The sequence below is a fragment of the Natrix helvetica genome, assembly GCF_964273705.1.
Source record: "Natrix helvetica genome assembly, chromosome: 3".
In the NCBI taxonomy this organism is placed as follows: Eukaryota; Metazoa; Chordata; class Lepidosauria; order Squamata; family Natricidae; genus Natrix; species Natrix helvetica.
The window spans coordinates 28,712,005-28,738,084 of NC_138549.1; the positions used below are offsets into that span (position 1 = coordinate 28,712,005).

The following is a 26,080-nucleotide window of genomic DNA, read 5'->3' on the forward strand; positions in this document are numbered from 1 at the left end:
TGTAAATTTTCAAAAAGTTAGGGCTAACACAAGCAAGGCATTTACAGTAACTTTTCAAAGCTGAACCAAACACCAACCTCAAGGAAGAGTTGGCAAGATTGTCATTATTCTGCACAAGACACAACACAGGTACATGGGGCTCCTTTGTCCCAACCTCCCCCCACCTTCTCCTGGGTTGCAGGTTGCTCTTCTTTATAGATTTATTCAATATCTCCCCTCCCCGTGTTTAGTACATTATAAGAAGGGAACTAACTGGCTAAACAACCGCTTTCAGGTTTTTTTTTTAAAAAAACTACCCTATCTATTTTTCCACTTCCCCTCCAAATCCTAAGGACTTACAAGAAAAACCTTGCATGGATGGGTTCATAGAGAGAAAAGCTTTAGGAAACGACTGCTTCTGTGCTGCAGCTAGTTACCATAGTAACCTCCCACAGAACCATGCTACTTCTCGCTTTCCTCTCCCCTCCATCTCTCCCTTCATGCACCAACGTCATTTTCAGGTTCAGGAAATACCGAAAGTAATCATTTCTATGACAGGACTCTGTGGTGTAGTGTGTGGTGTGGTGGTTTTTTTTTTTTCTTTTTTCTCTTTTTTGCATGTGCTCTGTGGAAGTTGAGAACCTTAAAATGCTGTAGCTACAACTTCTTTCGAGTCCAGAAAGTGAAGTGTTGCTATGGTAACAGGATTATGTGATAAGACATCTATTTTGCATAGCACATAAAAAAGTAGATTTATGTCCCCCAGGGGGCAGAGGTTGGAGGAGAACAACAACTATGCTTCAAAGCAGGAACTTTATAGTAAACTTTCCTATTGGTATCCAGCTCAAAAAATACTCCATCTCATAAGGCAAGGCGGGAAAACACAGCACACACAAAAAAAAAGCCATATCAGAATATCTTGTTAAAATACATTGTGTAGTTATACACTTATCTCTCATGATTCAGGGGCTTTGTTTCCTAGTCTACCAGTTATGTAAAACAGCTAAGAGGGCTTGGTTAATTTTACATTTCTTCTCACTATTGTTTCTTTTGGGAGTTAAAGATCTCCTTTTCCCCAGAAGTAGCCAGATTGATTTCATGGTCACAGAGGAATTTCACATCTTCTGTAAGGATTCTGTGCAATTTCAATATATAGATATATTAGTAATCTGAACAAAATCTGCTACCATACGTCCCTTGGGTTCTACACACTTATTATAAATAAGTCACATTATACCTCCCCTTCTTGTAGCCGAATGTGTTGCATCGTGGTGGTTTACCATATGTGCTTTATTTCAGAAAGAGAAAAATCCCACGAATGGCAGTGCAAGACTAACTCAAAATGCACTGCCAGAAATCAGAATGTCAAAAGGCTTGATTGAAGGAAAAATACAATCCTGACCAATTTTTATAGAGATGTGAATGCTTTGTTTTAAGTGATGGAATATAGCCCTCTTGACCATTATGCTTGTGATTTGTCTATGTCAGATGTTGCTGTTTTCTTTTTCCCTATGATTAGATAAAATATGGTAAGTAATAGCAGCTGCGTCTGCTTAAAAAAAATCATTTGAAGCAGACCAAGATTTTGCTACAGCTAGTTCAAAGCTGTACGTCTTATTGCTGGTAAAGTACCACAGCAGTCGTGCCCTAATATATCACCAGCAGCCTTCTATTGTCTTGTCTTTCAGGCACATTAATTTACTTGCACTACTTTGTGGGAGAAGTATTTCCTCCTGCAAGTTACTATTTGAGAAAACCTTGGCATCCTTCAAGTACAGACCCTAATCAGCTGCTCCTATTGCTGTGTGTTAACACTCTTCATTGAACTCCGGATATCAAAGTGCTGTGCTATTTAAATTGTCTAGCTTTGTCTAGTTGATATTCCAGAGACAGTAGCATTCTTTCAGCCCTTCCCTCCCTCTTCTGCCACACGTCACTTCTATTGTGGATTCAGCTGACAAGCTAGCTTTTGGCTGGAAGATTCTCCTTTCAGCAAGCCCAAAGTCTCTCCCAAAGCATTATCCATTCAAGTAAGGCTGCTTTCACAAATAGGTGGAATATGGGATGGTAAAAAATAATTTTTAGAAAAATCACTTTTCCAAAAGCAATGCGTGATATGGAGTGCATAAATTTTCATGTGAAGGATGACAGAATGCCGTTCAGTTGAAGTAAAATGCCACAGGGACTGACTAAAACAAACAAAAAAAGTTTAAAATCTTACTTAAAAGCAGAGGTCTGTAAGACAAATCCATGAGCACCAAGAGAAGCACACACAAAGTCACAGGGCTGCATTTCAAGCTTGATGACTTAAGACTCTCTTCCTAGAATGCCTAAAACCATTAGTATCTGCGAGTTGCTCCATCTTCCCTGGGGGGTTTTGTACGTGCCTGAATGCCTACAGCACATGGCTTAGAAGGTGATGAACAAACAGCAATTGCTATGGGAATCTTGTATGTAACTTCTTCCAGCTTCCAAGTAAATGCTTGTTCACCAAGACAGGAATTCTACAGACTCGAAAGCTGCCCCCTCAAAGCAGCTCTCTGTATTAGGGTGGAGCTTGCTGTTCCCTCCTCTCATCTGGTCCAGGAACCCACACAGTGGCTCATCACAATCCCCAACCTCTGTGTCACGGATAGCATTTGACCAGACAGAGAGAGAGAGAGTTTCAAAACAGGTACCACACTGAGTGTTCATCAGACCTTGTAATAAATGTTTGCTGGGCTTTGAGGGGGCATCTCTTGAACTATGTACACAGGATGTCCATAGTCACCACTGACTTTCTCATAGTGAGGGCAAAAAACACTATCTGCAGTCCTCAGAGGGATGATAATGTCACTGGGTTCAGACCCGTTGTTGTTCCCACTGCGTTTTGGGGTTGCTAATGTACTAAGTGACAAAGTTGTCGTGTGCTGAGGCGAATGCTTCCTGTGTCTCCTTCGATACTTCAACAAAAGAACCACCAGTGTGATGATGATGAGGAGGAATATGATGGACCCTGAAGCTATCCCTGCAAATAAGGCCACCTCTGAACCAAGGATACTGGAATGTCCAGCTTTGCTCCCATCTGAGTTGGGACCTGGGAATAAGGTTGGAGGGAGACAGGAAGAGAAAGAGAGAAAGAGAAGGGAAAAATCTAAGTTCAAAACAATCACTGTCCATCACCACTTTGTAGCCATATTTAATTTTCTTCTGAAAACCTGAGTAGCTAGATGCAACCATTCACATTACAAGGACACATTCTGACTGTTTCTCTCCTATCATGTTGCTCCCAAATTACACTTTGTGTATCTCTCTTCACCCATCAACATAGAAGGACAGCACTGATAAAACAGCCTTTGATGCATGTAATGTCTCCCCAGACGTTGGCCAGCTTAAGGCAGTGAATAGAATAAAATAGGGAAACAGGATTTCTCAAGAGTCATCTGTCACTATCTTTTACAAATACCAATTTGTATTGAACTATACTACTGTGTGCCTTTCCCTGTCTGGGTATGCATCTTTATTATGTAGCCCAGAATTTAAAACAAAATGAAAACACTGATGAGTGGAATAAGTATCTAAAGGCTTCAACTTAACTTTTCTAATACTGACTGAAGGAACTGCTGGCTTATCAGTGTTGGGACTCTATCCAAACTGAAGTCTTGAAACGGACTTTTAATAACTTTCCAAACCAAAATGTTATTTAACTGATGCACAGAAAATTGTATTTTGTACTGGGGCATCATGGCCCACTGGAACCTTCTAGTGTAGTATTTTTTCAAACTTGGCAACTTTAAGAGGTGTGGACTTCAGCTCCCAGAATTCCCCAGCCATGCTGGATGGATAATTATGGGACCTGAAGTCCACACACCTCAAAAGTTGCCAAATTAAATTAAAAAACACCACCATTCCAGAAGGTTCCAGTGTGTTGGTCATATTTAGTAGCAAGGGACTTGCTGCTTATAGAATTCAAACAGTAAAACTGTGACATCAGAAGCAAGCATAATGTGAGCAGCAGCCCTTATTGCAAGGATATTTAAGTTTTATTAATTAAATCAAATGCTTTCTCACTGGAAAAAAATCAAGTGCTAATTTAGCTGCCACTCGTTACTTGATTTAAATGGGAATATTACGGTGATGTTAAATTTAGGTGAAAAGCCACTGCACGTTATATTTCTAGTATATGAAAGTATTGATGTTTACTAGCTGCCAACTAAAAGGTCTGTAAGGATGAGGGCAAATAAATTTGAAAAGAAGCCATGAAACAACTAATGGGAATTTTAAAATAAATTAGTATCTACGATATTGAACCGTAATCTCAGTTTGCTGTTCTTTCTGCTAACTTTCTCCAGTGTATTCTTTCTTGTTCAAGTGAAGTAAAGAGAAGAAGCTGATGTTAAAGTGCTGGCGGGTAACATAATTAACCAAGCAAAAACTCCAGCCACCATGGCATGCCAATATAGAGGGGGGGAGGAGAGGGCTTTTGAACCTTGTTTATCAGTTTCAGGAGATGGGAAATTGCAACACAGAGTCACTATCATGCAAATTTTATGAATGTAGCAGTGGTTAGTTGCTCTAGCAGAAGAGCAAGCTGTTGATATCAATAGGGACAACCTTTGTACAGCAACTATATGTTTGCATGGGAAGCTGAAATTAGGACAATATCTCTATTGCTAGCTTCTCCAAGTAAGAGCAGGCTGGTGGTTTCACCAGGACAGGAAATGAAACTTTCAGAAATGCTGCCAGGACACAATGATGGCAATCCATAATTGATTCAATATAAAAATACAAATTTTAAAATGCATACCAAATAAGAGGGTTTAACTATGTCCTGGACTGCAACCAATGTTTTCCTTATTTTTTTTTTCTTTTAATAAATTCCATTTCTTATAATTGCAAAATGTTTTAGAGTAAGATCTGTTCCTAAAGATCAGTAGCAACTATGTACGAAACCAAATTTATATGAAACCAAACATGAGAGAGAGAGAGAATGCATTTTTGCAGAAGCTCTTTGGATTGGTATATTCTTTTTTTAAAAAAAAATGGCTGTTATATATTGAATTTGTTTGGTTTGATTAATGCTTTTGAGGTGCAATCTGATGTTCTCAGGAGACTTTTCCATGAACAGATAGAAAAATGTGATGCATAGATTGTCCCTTGATCAGCAGCCAAAGCTCCATGGCCATGCAGGTGATAAGGACAAAGGAACATACCAGAATGATATAAGGGAAGCTCTGAAGCTAAGCATTTTCATTCCCCAACATACTCTGAATTTGTATGTGTGTGAGAGAGGGTTATGCCAGTCTTGGAAGAGACATAGATAACTTCTTTCCAACAGAATCAGTGGGGAGGAAGCATGTTTTTAAGAAGAGGAAAAAAGGAAAAAAGCCATTCTGTCACTCTTGTTGTAGCTGTTGCAAGCTCTAAGGAGTTTAGGAAGTGGTAGCTCCTCTACCATAGGTAATCTCTCCCCCACCCCAGTCTCCATAGGATTGCATTTAGATAAGCCCATAACAGACCCTCCTTCAGGATCGAGATGTTCTCCTGTTTACCTGCATGATCCTTTACAAAGGGACTTGTTGTGGAGCTTTTCCCGTTGGTACCAGCTTCCTGTTCCGGGCGTTTAGTTGGATCAGCATTATTTGGGGACCCACCAGAATTGGGAACTGAAAGAACACAAATGATTCACTACAAACTAATAATAATGTGCTTTCTAAGCTGGTTATTAATTTTCATGAGGCATGAATGGCTTTGAACAGAAGGTCCTTTATTTAGGACTACAAGGAGATATAAGAATCTAATTTTCCTCTTTAAAGCAAGTTTTTTTTTCTTTTTAAAAAAAAGCTATATAGTTATTTTAGAGATTCAGATTGTGAAGCTATCAGCAAAAATGAAGGGGGTTTCTGAAATTGGCAACAAAGCCTTTGCAAATGACATTTCAGCACAGCCAAGCAAATTGATTGACTACTAAATCAACCTCTAATTAGGAAGAACAATTCATTCTTTCCCTGTACAATAGGTTATCTGTAGATGAGAAAAAAGACCATGAACAAAACCCTCATTTTTAGTGAGGTTTTGTTACAAGCAAAGCTATGAAAACATTAGCTCCCTCTCCTTTTAAAACAATTTTGAGCTATGAAACTGTACTTTAATATATATTCTACAAGCAAGAATAACTGGAGCACATACTTTTCAAGGATGACTTATCCTTCTAAGAAGAGCTGTTCAATGAAAAGATCTTAGTGAATTAACTCTTCCTATAAAATGTCAGTAACTTAGCTGCAGAAAATAGAATTTTGCTTCAGCATATAAGACAGTTTCACCCAACTTTGCAAAGCCAGGGCCATTGAATTGGGGAGCGAAAACAACAACAACAATAATAAAGATGATCACTACCTTGTTCAACTTTCATAAGGATCTTCATGGCTTTTGTCTGGCATACACCTCCCTCCTGGTTATCCAAGCCTTCAAGGGATCCATTGGATGTTGCTGATTGGAAAAAAAAACAAATCAAAGTTTTCAGGATACTAACAGGTACAGCCACCCACACAAAACAAGAGTAGTTGAAAACAGATGTCACTTCTCCAAATTTACTTCTGTTGTTCAGGCTTGTCCAGAAAAAGCTGGGAAATACTGGCAATTAAGAGAACAAACAAACATTCAGTTCAGGCTGTGTTTTTAGTTTCTAATTCATCCAGGTGCCTTTTTCCATAGCTGTCGACTGACTTATTATACCAGTGTTTGCTCTCCACACCCATCTCCACTCCCTTGAAAAAATGAATTCGTTCAGAAAGAAGTCTGCCAAGTTCAGCAGAACAAGGAAGTTTAGTTTTTAATTTTTTTATTGAACTGAAATCCCACAGATGAAACAAATCCTGTATTTTTAGATTGGGAAAAATTGTGAATATCTTTATTTTACAGTTTGTAATAATTCATTTATATATTCGAGTGCTTGCCTTTATATACTAACAAGGTAAGATATGATATGAATTGAAGTCTAACATTTATTTAGCTTCAATGAGGCAGGTACGTTTTGCCTTTTTAAAAACAGTAAAAAGGGCATCAGAGATTTTAGATAGATAGATAGATAGATAGATAGATAGATAGATAGATAGATAGATAGATAGATAGATAGTTGGGCAGTTCGAATCCCTAGTACCGCGTAACAGAGTGAGCTCTCATTACTTGTTCCAGCTTCTGCCCACCTAGCAGTTCGAAAGCATATAAAAATGCTAGTGAAAAAATAGGAACTACCTTTGGTGGGAAAGTAACAGTGTTCCGTACGCCTTTGGCATTTAGTCATGCTGGTCACATGACCATGGAGACGGCTTTGGCCTGGAAACGGAGATGAGCACCGCTTTCTAGAGTCGGGAACAACTAGCACATAAGTGCGAGGGGAACCTTTACTTTACACATACACACGTGTGTGTGTGTGTATGTATGTATGTATGTGTATATATACACACACACAAAGTAATTCAAATAATCATTTTACCTCATTCCTAATTCCTTAGCTACTTTACCTTAATGAATCCTTTATCTACATTTATCTAGTGATATATATCAACCCTAACTGAAGAGAGACACTTTCTCCTTAAAATGGAATCACATTGCTTGTCAAAAATCTCACTGCAGCAATTGTATTCTTTCAGCTTACCACTCTCTTCACATAGCTCAAAAGCAAGCTCTAAAAATACTGATTACACAGATCAGTTGAGAGTCAAACACAACAAAAGTGTCCCTTAGAAAACTGCCAATAGAACAGGTGAAAATTCCTGCCATGCTATTGATTAGAAGACTATGAGGGGCAGGATGGAATTGGCAGGTTACCATTCTAATCTACAATGTTTACTACAGAAATCATCCAGAAATCGTCTTGCCGATTGTCCATCTTGATTTACAAAAATAAAATTGCTAATTTATTGCATCGGTGCCAAATGGCTGGACTTCATTTCTAATCGTCCCTACACAAACACAAAGAGAGAGAGAGAGAGAGAGAGAGAGAAAGAAAGAAAGAGAGGCTCTTCAGCCTTTCACAGCACATATGCTACATCTGGCCACTTACTCAAAATATGAAAGAAAAGAAATAAGGGAAGGCCATGAAAATACTTGTAGGGTTTCCCATGGAGAAAAAGTAATTAAATGAGACTTCTGGCACTCAGCAGAATCACCCTTTCATCTAATTTAGATAGGGCCCCATAAGTCTTTTTCTTTCGGTCTTTTAGTTATCCCACATTTTTCCTGGGGGATTTCTATTCTTAAAATGTACTATATATATATATATATTTCTTTTCTTAAAAAGATATATCTCCTGTTTCCTTCATATGCCGAGAGTCTTTCACTAGGTCTTCCCAGCCCCATGTTGATATTTTTCTTTCTCTAATCTTCTCACTAGCTGCAAAAACTATGAACTTTTTCTCTGCCTTTGATCTACTTCTTGCTTTTGTTCTACTTCTCTCCCTCCTTGTGGGTGTAACATAATTCCTCCCTACATGAACTTCCCTTTCTTGCAGCTCCTTCTCCTATTTTTCTGGATTCTGAAGCACATTTTGTCTTTTGGTGCTAGAGACTAACAAAATTTCACCTCTTCACTTTGTAACTTCTGCTGTACATTTTTAAAATGAGTAATTCAGGAGAAAACAGATCTGATGTGTTACATTTGCACTGCTAGAAAATAATGGAGATGTATAGTTTTGTTTTGCTGAGATCTTTTTCCTCCCCCCCAGAGAAAAGAAAATCAATACTAAGAACCAGTTTTGGACATAAATCAAATGCATCTTTGCTGTGTTTTTATGACCTTTTGGTTTTTGCCTTTGTGCCCATACGGTTTACAGAAATAATAAAATTAAACTCCAGTAGACAGTGTAGTTAATAAACTGTGACTTGTTCTTCTTAATGCCAAGATGCAGGAATTCACTTTTTAAAAAACCTACCTTTCTCTGATTAAAATGTAAGAGTATAGCCAGGGTCATGCTGATTTTCCAAAAGAAAAGGTATGGTTTGTTATCTTAACTAGATGCCACTCTAATCACGTAAAACAATCGAGAGCTTTATTCTCAAAATAGAACAAAACAAAACCCTTGAAAACTAGTATTGCCAAAGAAATATATACTATTATGTAGTTGCTTACCTTAAGGAACTGAACCTCCCTTGGCTTGAAGCTGGTTTTGCAAAAATGCTCTCATGTTACATTTATAATTTAGTGTAGTCTGAAGGAGTTATGAATATTTGGTAAATGATTTTGCAATAAAAAGTATCAGAATTCTTTACTATGGGAGGTAGTGGTTCCTTTCAGAGTCAATTTTTAGATGTCTGAATAACCAATTCCTGCACTGTCTAATGTATTCTGCGTATATGTGAACATTTGTGCATGCATGTGACATGTTTATAAAAAAGAATGCTGACGTTTAGTTAATTCTGTTAGAACATTTGCATATTAGAACACACAAGTTCTCACCTGTTATCTATTATATTCCTCAGCTTTTATACTTCCTTTGAATATATTCCAAATACATGCAAAGATCCAAAAACACAAACTAAGCCTCAGCTCCAGTGCAACTACAAGTCAATGTGGTAACCTTGATCAATTGTTTTTTTTCATCCTTAGTTCCTGTCTTGAAGGCTGAGGAGAGAAATGAGCCAGGCTTTCCATATAAGGAAACCACATAAGAGCTTCATTTCAGTCATGCTCCTGACTGTACCCACTAGACACTATCTACAATCAAAATGTGGCCACCTTCCACCATACAAGCGATGCAATGGATTGTTGAGGGCCATGTAATAGGAACACAGCAAAAGTGTACCATAATTAAAAAAAAAAGGTGGTTAGCAACTTGCTAAGAAACTGAACAGTTGTGTAATGCTTGCAAATTTAAAAAAAAACTCTTAGGCTGCCACATTAGCTAAATTTATTTTTCTGTTATGTCCAAAAACATTTGCAATTTACAGCTCAGCAGTAAGGTTTTCGATAACCATACATAAAACCACAATACAAGAGTTTAGATATGCTGCTCCCATTTTTTAACAGATTATCATCTGTATTTCAGTCAGACTAGCTATGCAGAGAAACATAAAACCCGGGAACATATTTTGAATGCCTCTATATAAATGTTTATGCACATTGATTTCTTCATTTTTAAATGCAGGTTTTCTATTATTTGACCTAGTACTCCATAGTAAGTGTTCAACAAAGTGAGAGAATATTTTCTAGGATATTTTAGCATATAGAATACAACCTAGAAATTACTATTTTATTATTAATATGATATGAAGCAGAAAGTATTTTTTCTCATATTTGAGATAGAAATAAATTAGTAATGTTAGAAAATGTATAAACTGCAAAACATCAACCATATATTTCTGCTATAGAAGCACAGTGTGTCTGGAGCTATGTTGGCCTATTCAAATGTATAACGTTGATTCCATCGCAGAGATATGATTTATATGATCCCACCAAAGGATTGTCTTTTTTCTTTTAAAAAGAAGCATGGCTACAGCAATAAAAAGGATATGTCTGAAAGAATAGGAGTGCAGGAAAGCATGCCTGTTCAAATCAACGCAACACATCCTTAGGAAGTTCCAGCATTACAACTTTGAAGGGCTTACCCACAAGTATTCATTTGTGCAAATGCACACACTGCTTTCCTGCCAGTCTTCCCATGCACAAATAATAGTTCTGCTGGTATTGCCAGTGAAACAAAGTGGTTGGGCACATGGATACAAGTCGGTGGTGGGTTTCCATTTTTTTAAAATTACCGGTTTGCTTGTGAACGTGTGCAACGCTTCTGGGCATTCGCAAAAACGTCCAGGCAAGTCGGCAGAACCTCCCGTCGCCACTGCTAGCGGTTCGTCCGATCCGGGCAGAACCAGGAACAACCCACCTCTGATACAAGTACAGCAGAGACAAGGCTTTTGAAAAACCTAGCTGCTTTAACGCTTTCAGGAATAATGTTTTAGTCAAGCCCAATGTGTTTTGCAAAGTGCCACTTTTCAATGTTTTTTTCAATATAAAGATGCTTCCTAGATTTTGTGCAGGTGTACACTTGCACACTTTTGAGTCAGTGTTCACTCCTGGCAATGGCCTGGATTGGAGTGGATAAGTCTTTGTAGTTTCTTGTCAAAATTTCAAAAGAGATTTGTCATTGCCTTCTTTCTAGGGCTGAGAATGCACAACTGACCTACGGTCACAACTGCCCTAAGGAGGGACTAGTATTCACAGTTTCTAGCTTGGTGCTTTAACCACTATACCCATCCTAGATTTACTTATAATATGTACATTTTGATCTCCAGGAGGCAATCTTATATTAAAAAGACAGAGAGTCTTTCAATCAAGTTTTGATTTGTTATATATCTTCAGAAATCTGTGAAATCCTTATTTATAGAAATGTATCTCATTCCAAATGAAAAAGGGAAAAAATAGAGTGATATATACAAAGAATGCCTGTGGTATTATTTTTATACAGTTCCTGTGGATTGGAAATAATATTACATTTTAATACTTCTTCATTTGACTGTTATTACTCTGCCTCCCTAGAAGACTAAGCCACTGCCTTAAGTCTTGGCTGCTTTCAGCCTATCAAGTTAGTAACATTGCTCTAATCAGATGGAGAATTAAGCTTCTGGATTTTTGCCTAGATGCAGCCTTTCATTCACAAAGAGATTAAAATCAAAGGCAAGACCTACAAAACACACAAAATCAAAACTGATCTTAATTCCAAACAGGGTGCATTATTTTAAAGCATGAAAATATGATTGCAATGAAACTGCAGATGGTAAGAGTCATTTACCAATTGGATGCTAGCATCCATTCAAAATGCATTCCCATTTTTAAGCAGTTTAATATAATCTACCTTTGGACTACAATTTAACCAATAATTTCATTAACAGTAAATAAGATGAATGATGCATTTGATTCATACTACCTTGTGAATAATTTTGGAATAAACTACTTATAATATAAAGATACAGGGAAGAAATACAAAATATTCAAAAATAATAATTGCTATATTTTGGAAGATAAAACAGATATATAAAAACACAGCTTTAAACATTTCCAGCTAGTTCAGTACATTTTCCATTATAAAATATGGGACTGGAACTTCCATTTTATTGTACTGCTATACTGCTGGGTAAAGTTAATGAAAGTAGAAGTAACAGGAAATGTTTAATGGAACTATATATATTATATAAGTTACTTCCGGTTTGCTTGGAGGGTCGTTTTAAGCGTTCCGAAGGCTTCAGGGAAGCCTCCGGACGGTCCCTGAAGCCTTTGAAGCGCTCAAAACGATCCTCTGAGCAAACAGGAAGTGACTTCCGGTTTGCTTGGAGGGTCGTTTTGAGCACTCCGAAGGCGTCAGGGAAGCTCATGAAGCCTCCGGAGGGTCTCCGGAGGTGTGTGCTATTTTCACCCTCCCCAGGCTCCTATAAAGCCTCTGGAGCCTGGGGAGGGCGAAAAATGGCTTTAAAAAAGGGTGAACTCAGCTGGCCAGCACGCATGCGCGCTGGCCAGCTGACAGGGCAGCGCCTCGCGTGCCCTGACAAATGGCTCCGCGTGCCACCTGTGGCACACGTGCCATAGGTTCACCATCACTGGTATATAATGCCAGAGACTAAAATCATGTCAAAATTGTTGATTTCATTTTCTTTTTGTTACAGAAATTAGGTGATTCTTTTCATCAGCTAGAGATACCAAGCTTTCTTTCCCCATATTCATCCACCATCCCCAGCCAACTACATAGATCCATGTATGAAAAGATGCCCCACACCAAATAAGAAAGAAATTCAAGCGAAAGCATAGGCTGACAGCATCTTCAGAGACTCTGCAGAAATCTACTAAAGGACTAGTTATCTGGTTATTTGATAAAAGATTTAGGTGCATCTCTTCCTATACTCAGTCTGTGAGTTTGAAAAATATAGGGTATTCACACATTGCTAATGTTGATGTTCGAAAGGGAATTAAATGTTGAAACTTCTTTCTGCATAGAGAAGCAAATTGAACGTATGAAGTTTTCACACTGGTTAGGAGCAGTCAAAAATATTTCGTTTATGTCTATTTTCTATGAAGTCACTTTTCTTTCCTAAATTCTGGAACATTAGTATACTGAAGTCATTCAGATATCATATTAGACAACAATTATTTAAAAAGGCGTACAACTTGTAATTCCAGAGCTATCTTCAAAATCCTCATATACAGCCACAAGAAAATTGTAGGGAAAAATTATTAAAAGGCATTTTTTGCCAGCATAAATATCATTCAAAGCAGCACTAGAGAGTGATTGCATTAACAATATTTCTTTCTAATGAAATGTACATGTAAAGGAATTTTGTCCTTAACAGTTTTTGTTAATGTGGCCCTAAGCACATTACTAAAAGGCACAAGTGCACTTCTCAACCTGAAAAGAACCATGCTCCCTGCTTTAAAAAAAAAGATATGAAAAGGCCACTGTCTCTTGAGTCTCCCACTCCCTTTCCCTCCACCCTTATTACAGTTAATGAAAAAGAAACTAGAAGGTTGGCGTTTGTTTAAACCAATTAGGTTTACCAGGGCAAGAAGTGGCTAGGGAAATAAAACAGACTGATACTGTAGATTATGGTCCTTCTTTTTTTCCAGTTAACTGAGAACAGATGTGGAAATCACTGTGCAACAATGAGACATTGCATTCTTCAAACCTTCTAAAGTACAACTTTCATCAGCCCAACCGGTGTGCCAACCAGTATATCAGGGATAGATCTGAAATGGCAGATCTAATCCTGATCTAATCCATTTTAATCTCTCACCACTAAAGACAAAGTTCCAAAAAACACCATATTTTTTTATACTTGTTCAATCTCTGAAGCATTCTAGAATTTATCCAAGCTATGCTATATACACCATTACAGTTTTTGCCAATAATGTTCTGCAGTTATTGTTGATTTTTTTTATTAAAATAGAAAATACAGCTTGACTAAGAAGTGATGGTAATTTTTTTTTGTTGTTGTTGTTGAAAGGGGAAGTGTTTCAGAAGCCTTCTTCTGGCTCTCTAGGTATTTGGGGCTTCAGCCCCATTATAACTGAAGTCCAACACATTGGAGAACATTAAATTGGAAAAATTTCTACAGCTGACGCTTCAGAATATTCTGTTGCACAAAACAAAAATGGAAGGAGCACTATTCTACATGAACACGTGAAAAATAGGAAGGGATGTGAAAATACTTCATATGCATCTTTAAGCTTCCTATAAGGTGATATGATTTCTTAAACATAATGATAAACCATGATAAATAAAAGTGAACAGATCAGAGACTGGAACAAGATCAAAAATTGACTTCTGGGTGATCAAGCAGAATGTATTCTGTTTACTATCCTATTTTTATATATTTTATTTATGTATTTAACTGTATTTTTTGGAGTATAAGACACACCTTTTTCCCTCAAAAAAGAGGGTGAAAATCTGGATTCGTCTTATACACTGAATACAGCATTTTTTTGCTTCCCAAAATCCTGCCCCAGTTTGCAAAAATGGCTGTGCCTAGCCTTTAGGAGGCTTCCAGAATGCTCCTGGGGGCTGGGGAGGACAAAAAATGAGTGAAAAAGGGCCATTTTTGCCCCCCCCAACTTCCAGAAGCACTCTATAAGCCTCCTAAAGGCTATGCATGCTCCTTTTTTGTGACAAAAAATGGGGCGTTTTGGGGAGGTCTGCGGTGTGCAAAAACTTTTTTTTTAATTTGCCTCTCCAAAATCTTGGTGCATCTTATACTCTGAAAAATACGGTATTTATTTGTAAGCCACCTTTATTATTTTTCTAAATAACTCAAGGTGACAAATACGTATATCCAGTACATCTTCCTCCTATTTTCCTCACATCAACAACCCTATGAGGAGAGTTAAGTTGAGAGAGAAAGTGATAACTATATATTGAAGTTAGATTTCAGAAATTCATATTGTTGCGTTTTCAGACAATTTTCTTCAAATACAAGTCTTTAAAAACTTAAGCAAAACCAGTAAAAATTATTTCATCTCATTAGCAATAAGAATACTTTCCTATATAAAACTACCGTGTTTCCCGAAATAACCCCTGAAATAAGCACTTGGCCTTATTTTTGGGGAGGTCTTATTATTTTTGAGGTGCAGGAGGCAGCGAGCATGGTCACCTCATGGCTGCTGCTGTGTTGCAATATTTTCAGGGAGGGCTTATTTTTAGGGGAGGGATTATTTTAGTGCATGCGCTCAAAAGCCCAAAAGGGCTTATTAACCAGGGAGGTCTTATTTTCAGGGAAACAGGGTAATTGTCTATTATGAATTTATCAGTTTTTCAAAGTCTTTAAAATAAATCTTTTTTAAAATGTGTTTGCCATAGGATTGGGTATGTATGCTGTAGCTGATGTTGGTTGCTTCCGCTTTCATTAAATGCCTACTTTAGTAAAGCATCAAGTAATTACTTCTTATACATATGTTATCTAATTTTACAAGGCAGTTTCAAAAACACCCAGACTTACACTGGCAGAAAAACCACAAATCAAGGTGCTTGTTTTAGTAGCAGCTAGAAATTGCACATAAGCAGCTGTCTGTGGTGATCTAAGCACAGAGCTTTAATTAAAAGTATTCCATTGCTTTTATACCAATCCCCTGATCTTGGTCCTCAAGAGCTTGAAAGCTATAGGAAGACTCTCTCAGACAGGGTTTAAAGCCCACAGAGGCTCTCAGTAACTGTGCTAGCTGAATTATGATAGACTTTGTTCCTAATACAGATTTCCATTTACATTTAATTATTGATGTAAGCAGTTTTCTAATGCTAGAATGTGACATAGATAAAAACACAGGTCCTACTGCCCACAAATTCGTACCTAGTATGTGTGAGTGTGTGAGTGTGTGTTTTAAGGAGATTATGTTGTTGAATATCCTGTCACATTTAGAATTAGAGCAAAAACTCCATTTGGAAAAACACTACAAGGAATCCACAGCATACATCCTACTATAACCCCATTTATCTTTCTAACCATCACCGTATCTATTTATACATTACTTATCTATTTATTTTAAACAATCTTATACATTGTTTCTTGCTTTTGCTGACCATTTATTCTTTTTTTTTTTTTGAAAAAAAAGTTTTTTATTGGTTTTACAAAATTTTAAGGGAAGGGGTAGTAAGTATGGATACAAATTTTGACAGCTACATCGTGCAGAAAATGGTATTCCCCCCAAGTCTCATAACCTTTACAAAATAATAAACAAGATAGTATTGCTTGACTAAATCTTGACAGCTTATTTTTACATTGTATTTTTGTACATTTCAATAATTTCAATCATTTACTTTGTATCTAACAAAGAGATTCATTGTATTAACAATTGCAATATTTTTCTAGCTTACTTTTGTGATCTGAGTCTTCTCATTGTTGCCTCCTCCCCCCTGCCTGCCAGCCTCGGCCCCTCCCTCCTTCATATCTTGTGTACTGTCCTCCACTTTGTCTAGGAGTGCTTTGTTTTTTTCCATGAAGGCCTCCACCTCCATAATTGTATTAATTCTAACTCTGCTGCCCTCCCAGAAAATCAACATACCTTCTGGCAATAGCCACCGGAACCAGAATCCCTTATCAAATAATTTTTTTGCTAAAGAGGAATATTTTTTCCTCTTATCTCTTACTTTCTGCTGACCATTTATTCTATATACTAGAATTGGAACTAGAGTACAAAAATATATTATCAAGAGGAAATGATTCATAATTACTCATTAGGCAGGAGATCAGCGTAACACCCTTTCTTTTCAGGGACATTCATAGACAGAAATGAAAAAATAAAGATAGTAGCAACAACTGCAAAATTGAAGATCGGTTCATTTTATATATGCAGCTGCCATCTTGACTTTTAATACCTCTCCCACTTTTCACAGATGCCCCCTGCTCTATTATCAGCTTTCATGGTATTATTTCATTTCATTGTATTCATTTAAAGGTAAAGGTTTCCCTTGCACATATGTGTTAGTCATTCCCAACTCTAGGGGGCAGTGCCCATTGCCGTTTCAAAGCTGAAGAGCCAGCGCTGTCCGAAGACGTGTCCATGGTCATGCAGCCAGCATGACTAAATGCCCAAGGCATACAGAATGCTGTTACCTTCCCACCAAAGGTAGCTCCTATTTTTCCACTTGCATTTTTACATGTTTTTGAACTGCTAGGTTGGCAGAAGCCGGGACAAGTAACGGGAGCTCACTACGTTATGCAGCACTACAGATTTGAACCACCGTACTGCCAAACTTCTGATCGACAAGCTCAGCGTCTTAGCCACTGAGCCATCACATTCCTGTATTCATCATTGTGTATTCATTTACACAATCTTAATACCAATACAATCAAAGTGACCAGTTGCAATGGTACTTGGGGATGACCACGGGAGACAGTGGGAAGAACTGCAGCCAGGAAAACACTTGGATAAGAGACAGCTTAGCCCACAGCAAGGACATGGGCCTGGCAAATGTCTCAGAAGGAACCGTCCCTAGTTTATTACGTGGTAAAAATGTGACAGAAGAGAAATGTGCTTTCTGGGTTCAAGATTCGGTTAACATAATTTTACAATAAAGTAGAATTGTAACCTTGGTGTGTTTCCAACCTTCCACCTAAAAAGGGACTTCATAACCCTCAAGTATGTCAAAATTGAAAATCAGCCTTATCTCCAGGGACAGGTTCTATGCTGCCAGAAAAACCACAGGGAAACTCTGCCTTCTGTACACATTCTTTATATCACGCACAGTGCCAGAAGCTCATATAAGGCTCTCCAAGTTCTTACAGGTGTTGAGAAGCATTTTGGATGATGTGGTTCCTAATGTAATCCAGCACCAAAAGTACAAGATCTTATACAGGCAATAACCAACATTCTGAATTTGTCCTGAAAGCAACCAGTGCAGTGACTGCAAAGGCGATGCATTGTATCTGCTGAATTCTATATCAATTGCAGCTTCAAGCCATCTTCAGAGGTACCCTACTACCATCAATCCAGTAGGTTGTTATGCATTACATACATGTAATAGCAACAATATATTTCTACCTGATATGCCAGCAAAAGCCAGGAGTATAGCAGTACCCTCAAGTCCCAGGCCTGCTCTTTAAAGGGAGTAAAAATCTATCCAAAATCAATGTTAGAACTGATATTTAGAGAATGTCTACACATTTGCTGACAAATTCTTAAGAATTCATTTATTTATCCAACCCCTCCCCAAAACTTCCATAGCATTTCCACCTCAGCCTAAGGCAGCAATGTACTAGAATACCACAATGTTAAAGGCTACCAAGAGATTGAGAGCAATCAAGAATTTCACCCAACCCAAAAAAAGGTTAGACTCCAAGCAACTGATTTTTTTTTAATCCTATGTGTGGACCTAAATCCTGATCTAGGAAGGATCTAGATAATCTACTGCTTCTAGAATCTTTTGTAGCTGTAGTTGTTGAGAAGATAAAATCCATTATTTTCCTCAACCGTTTTCTCTCAAATGGAAGCATAAACACTGCTCAAACATTGTCCACTACGTATGTCCAAATTTAGAGAGAAGAATTAAAAATGAAACTCTCCTAGTTCAACTACAGTGTTCATTGTATGCACTGCCACCTCCTACAAACTAAATATTGGCATTTCTATTTATAACTAAATGATATCACTCATCTAGTTGGGCGTGTCCATATAGCATTAATTTGAAAGTGATTAACTCATAAACATTCATGATCCAGAGAGATGCCTGCCCAATAGTAAATATTTTGCCATGCAATGAGTAACATAATTTGTTTCTCTGGTACCAATTCCTCGGGATGAGTGGAAGCTAAATTCAAGTTTTATTTTCTTCTTTAAAAAGGTGCAGAGTATCAATCACAGCTCCTCAGAAGCTAGTTTTGGAGAATGTTTTTGTAAGTGATGTTTTAAAAGATCTTATCGCAGCACACTTGCTTTAGTTTTTGTTGTTCATGAGATTTGTTTGTTTGTTTATTATTTTTAAAAGTAACTCAAGGCAGGGGACAACCTTCCTTTTTCTATTTTCCTTTTTCTATTTTCCCCACAACAACTCTGTGCGGTGAGTTGGGCTGAAAGAGTGACTCGTCCAAAGTCACGCAGTTGGCTTTCATGGCTAAGGTGGGACTTGAATTCTCAGTCTCTGGATTTCTAGCCAGGTACTTTAACCACTAGACCGAAGTGGCTCTCAGTCTATGTAGCACAATTTCTTTTAAAAGACAGAAGAAAAAACCAATGCAGAAGACAGCTGAGTGCTCGGTGTTTTTGTAAACAAGTAGGCATTCTCATCCTCATTTCACAAATCCATAGGAGTTCTTACTAGTTCTTAGCTTCCTCTCCACAGGAATGGTATTGAAATTGTTTTCTGTCATATAGAGCAGATACGACACAAAGTTTATCTGAGATTCAGCCGTAAAGGCATTACAGCTGCGATCTGATCTCAATAATCAAACAGGTATGATTTTCAAGCTTCACAAATGTCTCAAAGCAAAAGAAATGCTTACAAAACATCAAAAGATGAAAAAATGTTTAAATTGCTTAATTGTAAAAAAAACTCAAAACCTGAATTTCTAAAAAGCAACCATCTCTTCAGGAGTTTTATGGACTGAGATATGTTGTAAATACTGCAATCAATAAACCAATCAACGTTTATTTTCCCCGATCATTTTCTCTTCTAGTTACTCTACAGTCCACCTGCAAGAGTAATTAGCAAACTTTTTACAGCTTTGAATGCAAATAAAAAGCATGTATGTATTAATGCTAAAAGAGAGTAAAGCAAGGCCCATGCAAATTGTGTATATTTTTAGTTTTAATCACCTCCATATTAATGCTGATTTTTTTTATTTTTAATGTTTTTATTATATTACACACACACACACACACACAAAAGGTAAAGGTTCCCCTGGCCCATATATGCTAGTCGTTCCCAACTCTAGGGGGCGGTGTTCATCTCCATTTCTAAGCCAAAGAGCCAGCGCTGTCTGAAGACGTCTCCATGGTCATGTGGCTGGCATGACTAAATGCCGACGGAGCACGGAATACTGTTACCTTCCCACCAAAGTGGTTCCTGTTTTTCTACTTGCATTTTTACATGCTTTTGAACTGCTAGGTTGGCAGAAGCTGGGACAAGTAATGGGAGCTTATTCCGTTAAGCAGCACTAGGGATTCGAACCACTGAACTGCCGACCTTTCTTATCAACAAGCTCAGCATCTTAGCCTCTGAGCCACTGCATCCCCACACACACAGTGTACGACACCCAAAATCACCTTTTGAAAGATGGATGGCTATATACATTTAATTTAACAAATAAGTAATATTTAGGAATTACTTACAAAACATTTGTTGCTAATTTTTAATAAGAATGTAGCCCTGTTTCAGGAAGGCACAAACTTGTTATAATAGTTTGCTGTGTAGGTCATTATAAGGGTAGCCTATATTTTACTTATGCCACCTGTAGCAGAGAATAGCACCAACAAGAGGAAAACAATTTTAAAAGGATTTTGTGGTATAGATGCAAGACAAGAAATGTGTTATGGCACACTAGTGAGGTCACCAGTAGCAGGCAAAAAGTGCCTACAATTCAGAAAACCTCAATCAAGTCAACAAGTTCAAACACAAGCCCACTAAGAAGATCAAGAGTCCTGTGTCCTCAGCAAGTATTTTCTTGAATTCTGTGAAATATGACCTCACTTCGATAAAGAGGGTCAATCTTTGACATTTGTAGACTTTTGCAACAGATACATTTAAGAACTTTCGTGAAGTAAGCTGGGTATTTTGGTAATTCCTGTATTGTTATGATGAAACCGGGCACATTATCCTCACATATGATTAATGCTTATATTGTGCTTATATTATACCAGGATATATGGTGTCCAGAATACCTGCAAACTTGGATTTTTTTAAAACAGAAAACCGGGCAGACCAGGCAAACACGAGCATACAAGTAGAAAAAGGATCAAAGAAGAGGTGTTTAGAAAAGTGTGTGTGTGTGTGGAGAGAGAGAGAGAAAGAGAGAGAAGGAGAGAGAGAGAGAGAGAGAAAAGAGAGAGAAGGAGAGGGAGAGAGCAGGGGGAGGGAGGGAGAGATATTTTTAAATCCTTACTTCTAGCTACAGTTTTAAGTGTCATGATATTATGTATACCAATATTATAAAGCACTTTAAAACCAGTAGAATGTTATTCTGGCCTAGCCTATGACCATTTGTGTACAACATTCAGTTGAATAAATTGTATAAAATGAGATAGTCATGTTATCCATATTGTCGTTAAGAGAAATACGTGTTTATTTATAGAGAAATTCCTTTCTGAAAACGGTATTTTTAAGGGATGGCTAGCTAGATCTTCTCCAAAATAAGATAAGTTTAGATTCACTGAAGCTACAGTAACGGAAATAAGCTCTTTTTCTTTCCTGCCCAATTTTCTATTTGGAGGGGGGGGGATTTTCTTCAATCCTAACAGATCTCCCCAATATTCCTATAGTTCATTACTTTATCGGCTGTTGGGGGAAAAAAACTCTAAAAGAAAAGGTTCCAATTGGAGGCAGAAATACAGAGCTGACTCCTTGTGCAGTCTGCTGTCACTAATTGCCGGCAATGATATTAATGACCCAGTAATTGCAGTAAGAGTGGCACTGAAGTGGAAAACATCATCTCAAGGCAGAGTTCATCTTTAGGTGGTGGGCCATCACCACTGACTGATTTAATGCCTAGTGACATTTCAGACTATAACACTACAGACAAGAAATGTGCCACTCACGCTCTAATGCCTTAAATGGACATGACATTATTTGCTGTGACTGCGGAGTCCAGCAGTAGCCTCAACCCCGCAACAAAGTGACACAGGGCTTGTCCCACAAATGAACCATGTTCCTTTCAGGGGAGATAATGTCTAATCTAACAATCTAGTGCCACTTTCCACATTTTGGCTTCCATAAAAAAAAAAATGCCTCCTACTTTTAACTTCAGCACAAAAGAGAAGTTTGTTCTCTTGCGCAAAGGGGAAAAACGCTTTTTTTAATCCTGTGACCACAGTCTACTGTAAAAATAACTTAGCGTTTAAAAATCAGCAAGTTACCTCTTTTTTTTTTTTTTTTTTTTTGGAGTATAAGATGCACCTTTTCCCCCCAAAAGAGAAGGTGAAAATCTGGGTGTGTCTTATACACTGAATACAGCATTTTTGGCCTCCCACCCCCACCCCCTTCGTAAAAATGAATGTGCATAGGCTTTGGGAGGCCTGCAAAGTGCTCCTGGGGAGGGCAAAAAGGGGTGAAAAATGGGCCATTTTTTGCTCATTTTTGCCCTTCCAGCCCCCAGGAGCGCTCTAGAAGCCTTCCAAAGCTTATGCATGCCCTGTTTTGTTTTGTTTTTTGCAAAAAACAGGCCCGTTTTTGTGAAAAACAGACTATTTTTTGCTCATTTTTGCCTTCCCCAGCCCCCAGGAGCACTTTGCAGGCCTCTCAAACTCTCTGCATGACCCATTTTTCACAAAAAATAGGGCATGCAGAGGGTTTTGGAGCCCTGCAGAGTGCAAGAAGTTTTTTTTTTAATTTACCTTTTCAAAATCTTGGTGCATCTTATACTCCGGTGCGTTTTATAGTCCGAAAAATACAGTAGGTTGATTAACTTCGACCTTTTAAATTTGAGCAATGAGACAAGAAACATGTCATAATAATAATCATTGCTTTGAATCTTTGATGCTTTCCTCACTTTAACAAAAGAATTTTCAACTAAATGTATTTCATTACAGTGTAAACAATATAGGACAATTGTACATTAATATCCTGAAATGAAAATGAAAGCCTTGTACTTTCTGAAGCATCTTTGCCTGAATGGAGATCCAGGGTTTAAGGCATCTGCATTTTTGGCAAAGCTTGCCCCCATGCACAGATAACATTATCGCTCAAATGTTTTGCATAGCTCTAAATTAATCAACAAAAACGTCATATAAAGCTAGTCTTCAATTTAGGACAGGACTGGAATTAGGACTGAAATTTCTGTAGTAAGTCAAGTCAGACTTGATTTTACAACCATTTGTATGGTGGTCGTTATGGTGAACCCACTACACAGCCACAGTGGTGTGAATCCATTCTTCTGAATGGGCAATTTACCAGCAAATAATTGTTTGCGTGTGTGTGTGTGTGTGTGTTGTAACTTTGAACAGCCCTAAATGGTCATAAGTTAAGGACTCTGTAAATATAATGGTGCGATACAAGAAAAACTTATTTGTGATAATCCAGACACACTAAGTTAATGACAGCTATTTTAATAGAAGCACTTGAATACTCTATTTTGATTTTAATCAACAAGCAAATAGACATATCTTATGTGTACAGTCCAAATTGAATTTTCTAATGTGATCATTTTGCTATGGAAGTTAATACAGCTGGTAATCTAGGACATAGTACAATAAATAATAAAAATACACATAGGTGATCTTGCCCCAAAGTAAGAGCAATCAATATGGGTATAAAAACAGTTTGCAAAACTGAAGCTCACACACAATAAGTGTTATAATCCACTTTTTTTGAATTACCCTTTACAAAAACATTTTCAAAACTAGACTGTGAAATGCTGCAATCAGTATTCAACTCACTATTAGAAGGGAATATAAGGCTTGCATTCAGCTTCTCCATTCCTTCAAAGCAACTAATACTAGAAAAACTAATTGTGGTACTGGTTGCACGGCTAAGCATTTACTATTGTGCAGCTCTCTGGATCACTGACATCTATGATAAATTGTATTATTCACACTGAATCTGAAGCTAAAGGACACACCTTAAATGTTGTGTCATTTAATTTACAGAGTTGCCAACATTTACTTTACAGCAGGTGGAAGTTTATACAATGAATGTTGTAGTCTAATTGAAAAATTTCACTCCTAAACTCAAATCTCAGGCATTTCCAAGGTTTCCTTGTTCTAATTAAAACTTGGATTTTGCATTTTTATCATGATGTATAATAAAGGAGAAGAGCATCATGACAGTGTTTGAAAAATCCTAAATAAAAAATCTCAGTTGGATTTTTCTTTTATTTTCTTTCTTTTTTTCTTTTTCTCCCTCCCTCCCTCTCTTTTGCACGAGACTTTCTTCTTATTCTATTAAATACTCCAGTGGAAAGTTATGTATAAAACTCGAAATGGGAACCATTAACATCATTACAATACGTTTTATGGTCGTGTTATTCCATCTCTACAATTAAATATTTTATGTACCTTTTGCTTATCATATCTACCAAGAAAAAAATAAACACGCTGCAAAATGTATTATCTTACATTTAAATTTATTCTGACTTTTTAAAACAGGCCTACTCTTCTACAGGATGCAAATGACTTCCTCTGATTTAATGATAATTCTTCAAATCCCACTGCAGGAGAAAAAGAGCCTTAGGGCACTAATTTTGCATAGTTTTACACTAGTAGTTAACTTTACACATGGGAGTAGTTCTACTTAAGTCACAGAGATGCTTTATATACATAAAAATCAAACCTCTGCGTGTGAGCCTTTGTAACCAGTGGTTTAAGTTATTTATTATGTTTAAAGCATATTAGTTTAATTTAATACTAATCTGCATAATGAATACATAAAAAGCTCCTTAAGCAGAAAAAGGAGACTCTCCTTTGTAGAATTTAATTGTCAAAACTTTTATATGTTTGTGTGTTCACGCATGCATGTGAGCCAGTCATGGCATGAAATATTAAACAAATCAGCTGAAAATATTCAACTGATTATAAAACAGTAAAAGCAATTCTAAGCAACTCTGAAATGCTTCATTTTCACTTGTAAGCAGCGTCTTCTATCTTCCTGTGCATTTTTAATATCCACCATACATTGGGGAAAAGACTGGCTCACCAGTTCCCGCCTACTAACAAGTGCAGTCATCTTGTTCTCTCATTTGCTACCCATGAGAATAAGAATGGTACTTACATATTCCCTTCTGGAGTATCTTTCTGTCTAACTATAAATGAAATCAACTGATGACACTGCCTCTGTAATGGCACGTATATGGATGAAGGCATTCTATAATAGCCACATTAGTACATTTACAAGACCCCGATGGATTAAAAAATGCACTCCCCACAGATTCTACATCCATTAGTTCTATTCACAATGGAGGGGGGAGGGAGGGGGAGAGAGGGGGGGAGAGAGGGGGGGAGAAAGAGGGGGAGAGAGAGGGGGGAGAGAGAGAGGGAGGGGGAGAGAGAGGGAGAGAGGGAGGGAGAGGGGGGAGGGAGGGAGAGAGCTTAAAAATCTTTACTTTTCCCCCATCAGTAATTTTATGTTGATGATTTAATTCAAATAGAATTGAATTAGCTGAATTAAGAATGACTCTCCAAAGATTCAGTGACTGAATTTTCTGGACCATATTAAGCTAGGTGTCAAATGTAATTCCTTTTTTTACATTAATAATTCAAAATTGTATTAGTTTACTCAAATACAATATAAAATACAAAAGAAAATAATGGACAAATAAGATAGGGAAAGGAAGGAAAAGGAGAAGATAAAAGTGTGGAGCAAAGGGCAAAAAGAAACAAAAGGTGTTGACTTCAGATTCCTTTTGGTGCACTAGAATATGATAATAGCATCAAACCTCAACATTTTACTTTTATATAAGAATACAAACTAGCCATTTCTATAACAACAAACCTACTTAATCAGCAAAACCCCAAATCAAAGTTTCATTTTTTTCCCACTCAAGCACAAAGTCCAAAAGGGGTTTCCAAGTAGAAACAAAATTGTGTTCTTTTCTTTAATCAGAGCAGTCAATTTGGCCATCTCTGCTAACTCCAACTTTTGCGGCCATTGACAATTGTGAGGATCAAAGTGTCCTTCCATTTTTGTCCCTTTTTCTGCTGTTAACGTATATAACATCAAAATTCCTGTTTTTCCCCCCTAATTAATTTCTGTATGTGTAATATAACTTAAGACAAAAGAGAGAATGCTAAGATCATATTTTGCCTATGGTCATGCAACATGATATTCTTTGTAAGTATTTAAATATTACAATAAAAGAAGGTCATGTCCTCAAAATCTGCAGTTTATCATTTTAAAACTTATTGCTTAAAAAAAGAACAATGGCAACCTATGAAAATAAGAACATCAGAAATAGCTGGCATTAGGGAATAGGAGTGTTCCTATTCAAAACCTTTCACTAATACTAT

The 26,080-nt window shown here is 37.3% G+C and overlaps 1 protein-coding gene across 1 annotated transcript in view; it reads right to left on the bottom strand.

Moving 5' to 3' along the window:
• Window positions 1-289: 289 nt before the first annotated feature.
• EFNB2 (ephrin B2) overlaps window positions 290-26,080 on the bottom strand; it is a 52,512-nt gene continuing 26,721 nt past the window's right edge. Inside the window, exons 3-5 of the mRNA XM_081948424.1 lie at window positions 6,355-6,447; window positions 5,511-5,624; window positions 290-3,055 (exon numbers count right to left, since the gene is read on the bottom strand). Of these exons, the coding sequence (XP_081804550.1) occupies window positions 2,673-3,055; window positions 5,511-5,624; window positions 6,355-6,447 (590 nt within the window). The 3' untranslated portion in view covers window positions 290-2,672. The remainder of the gene's footprint in view (window positions 3,056-5,510; window positions 5,625-6,354; window positions 6,448-26,080) is intronic.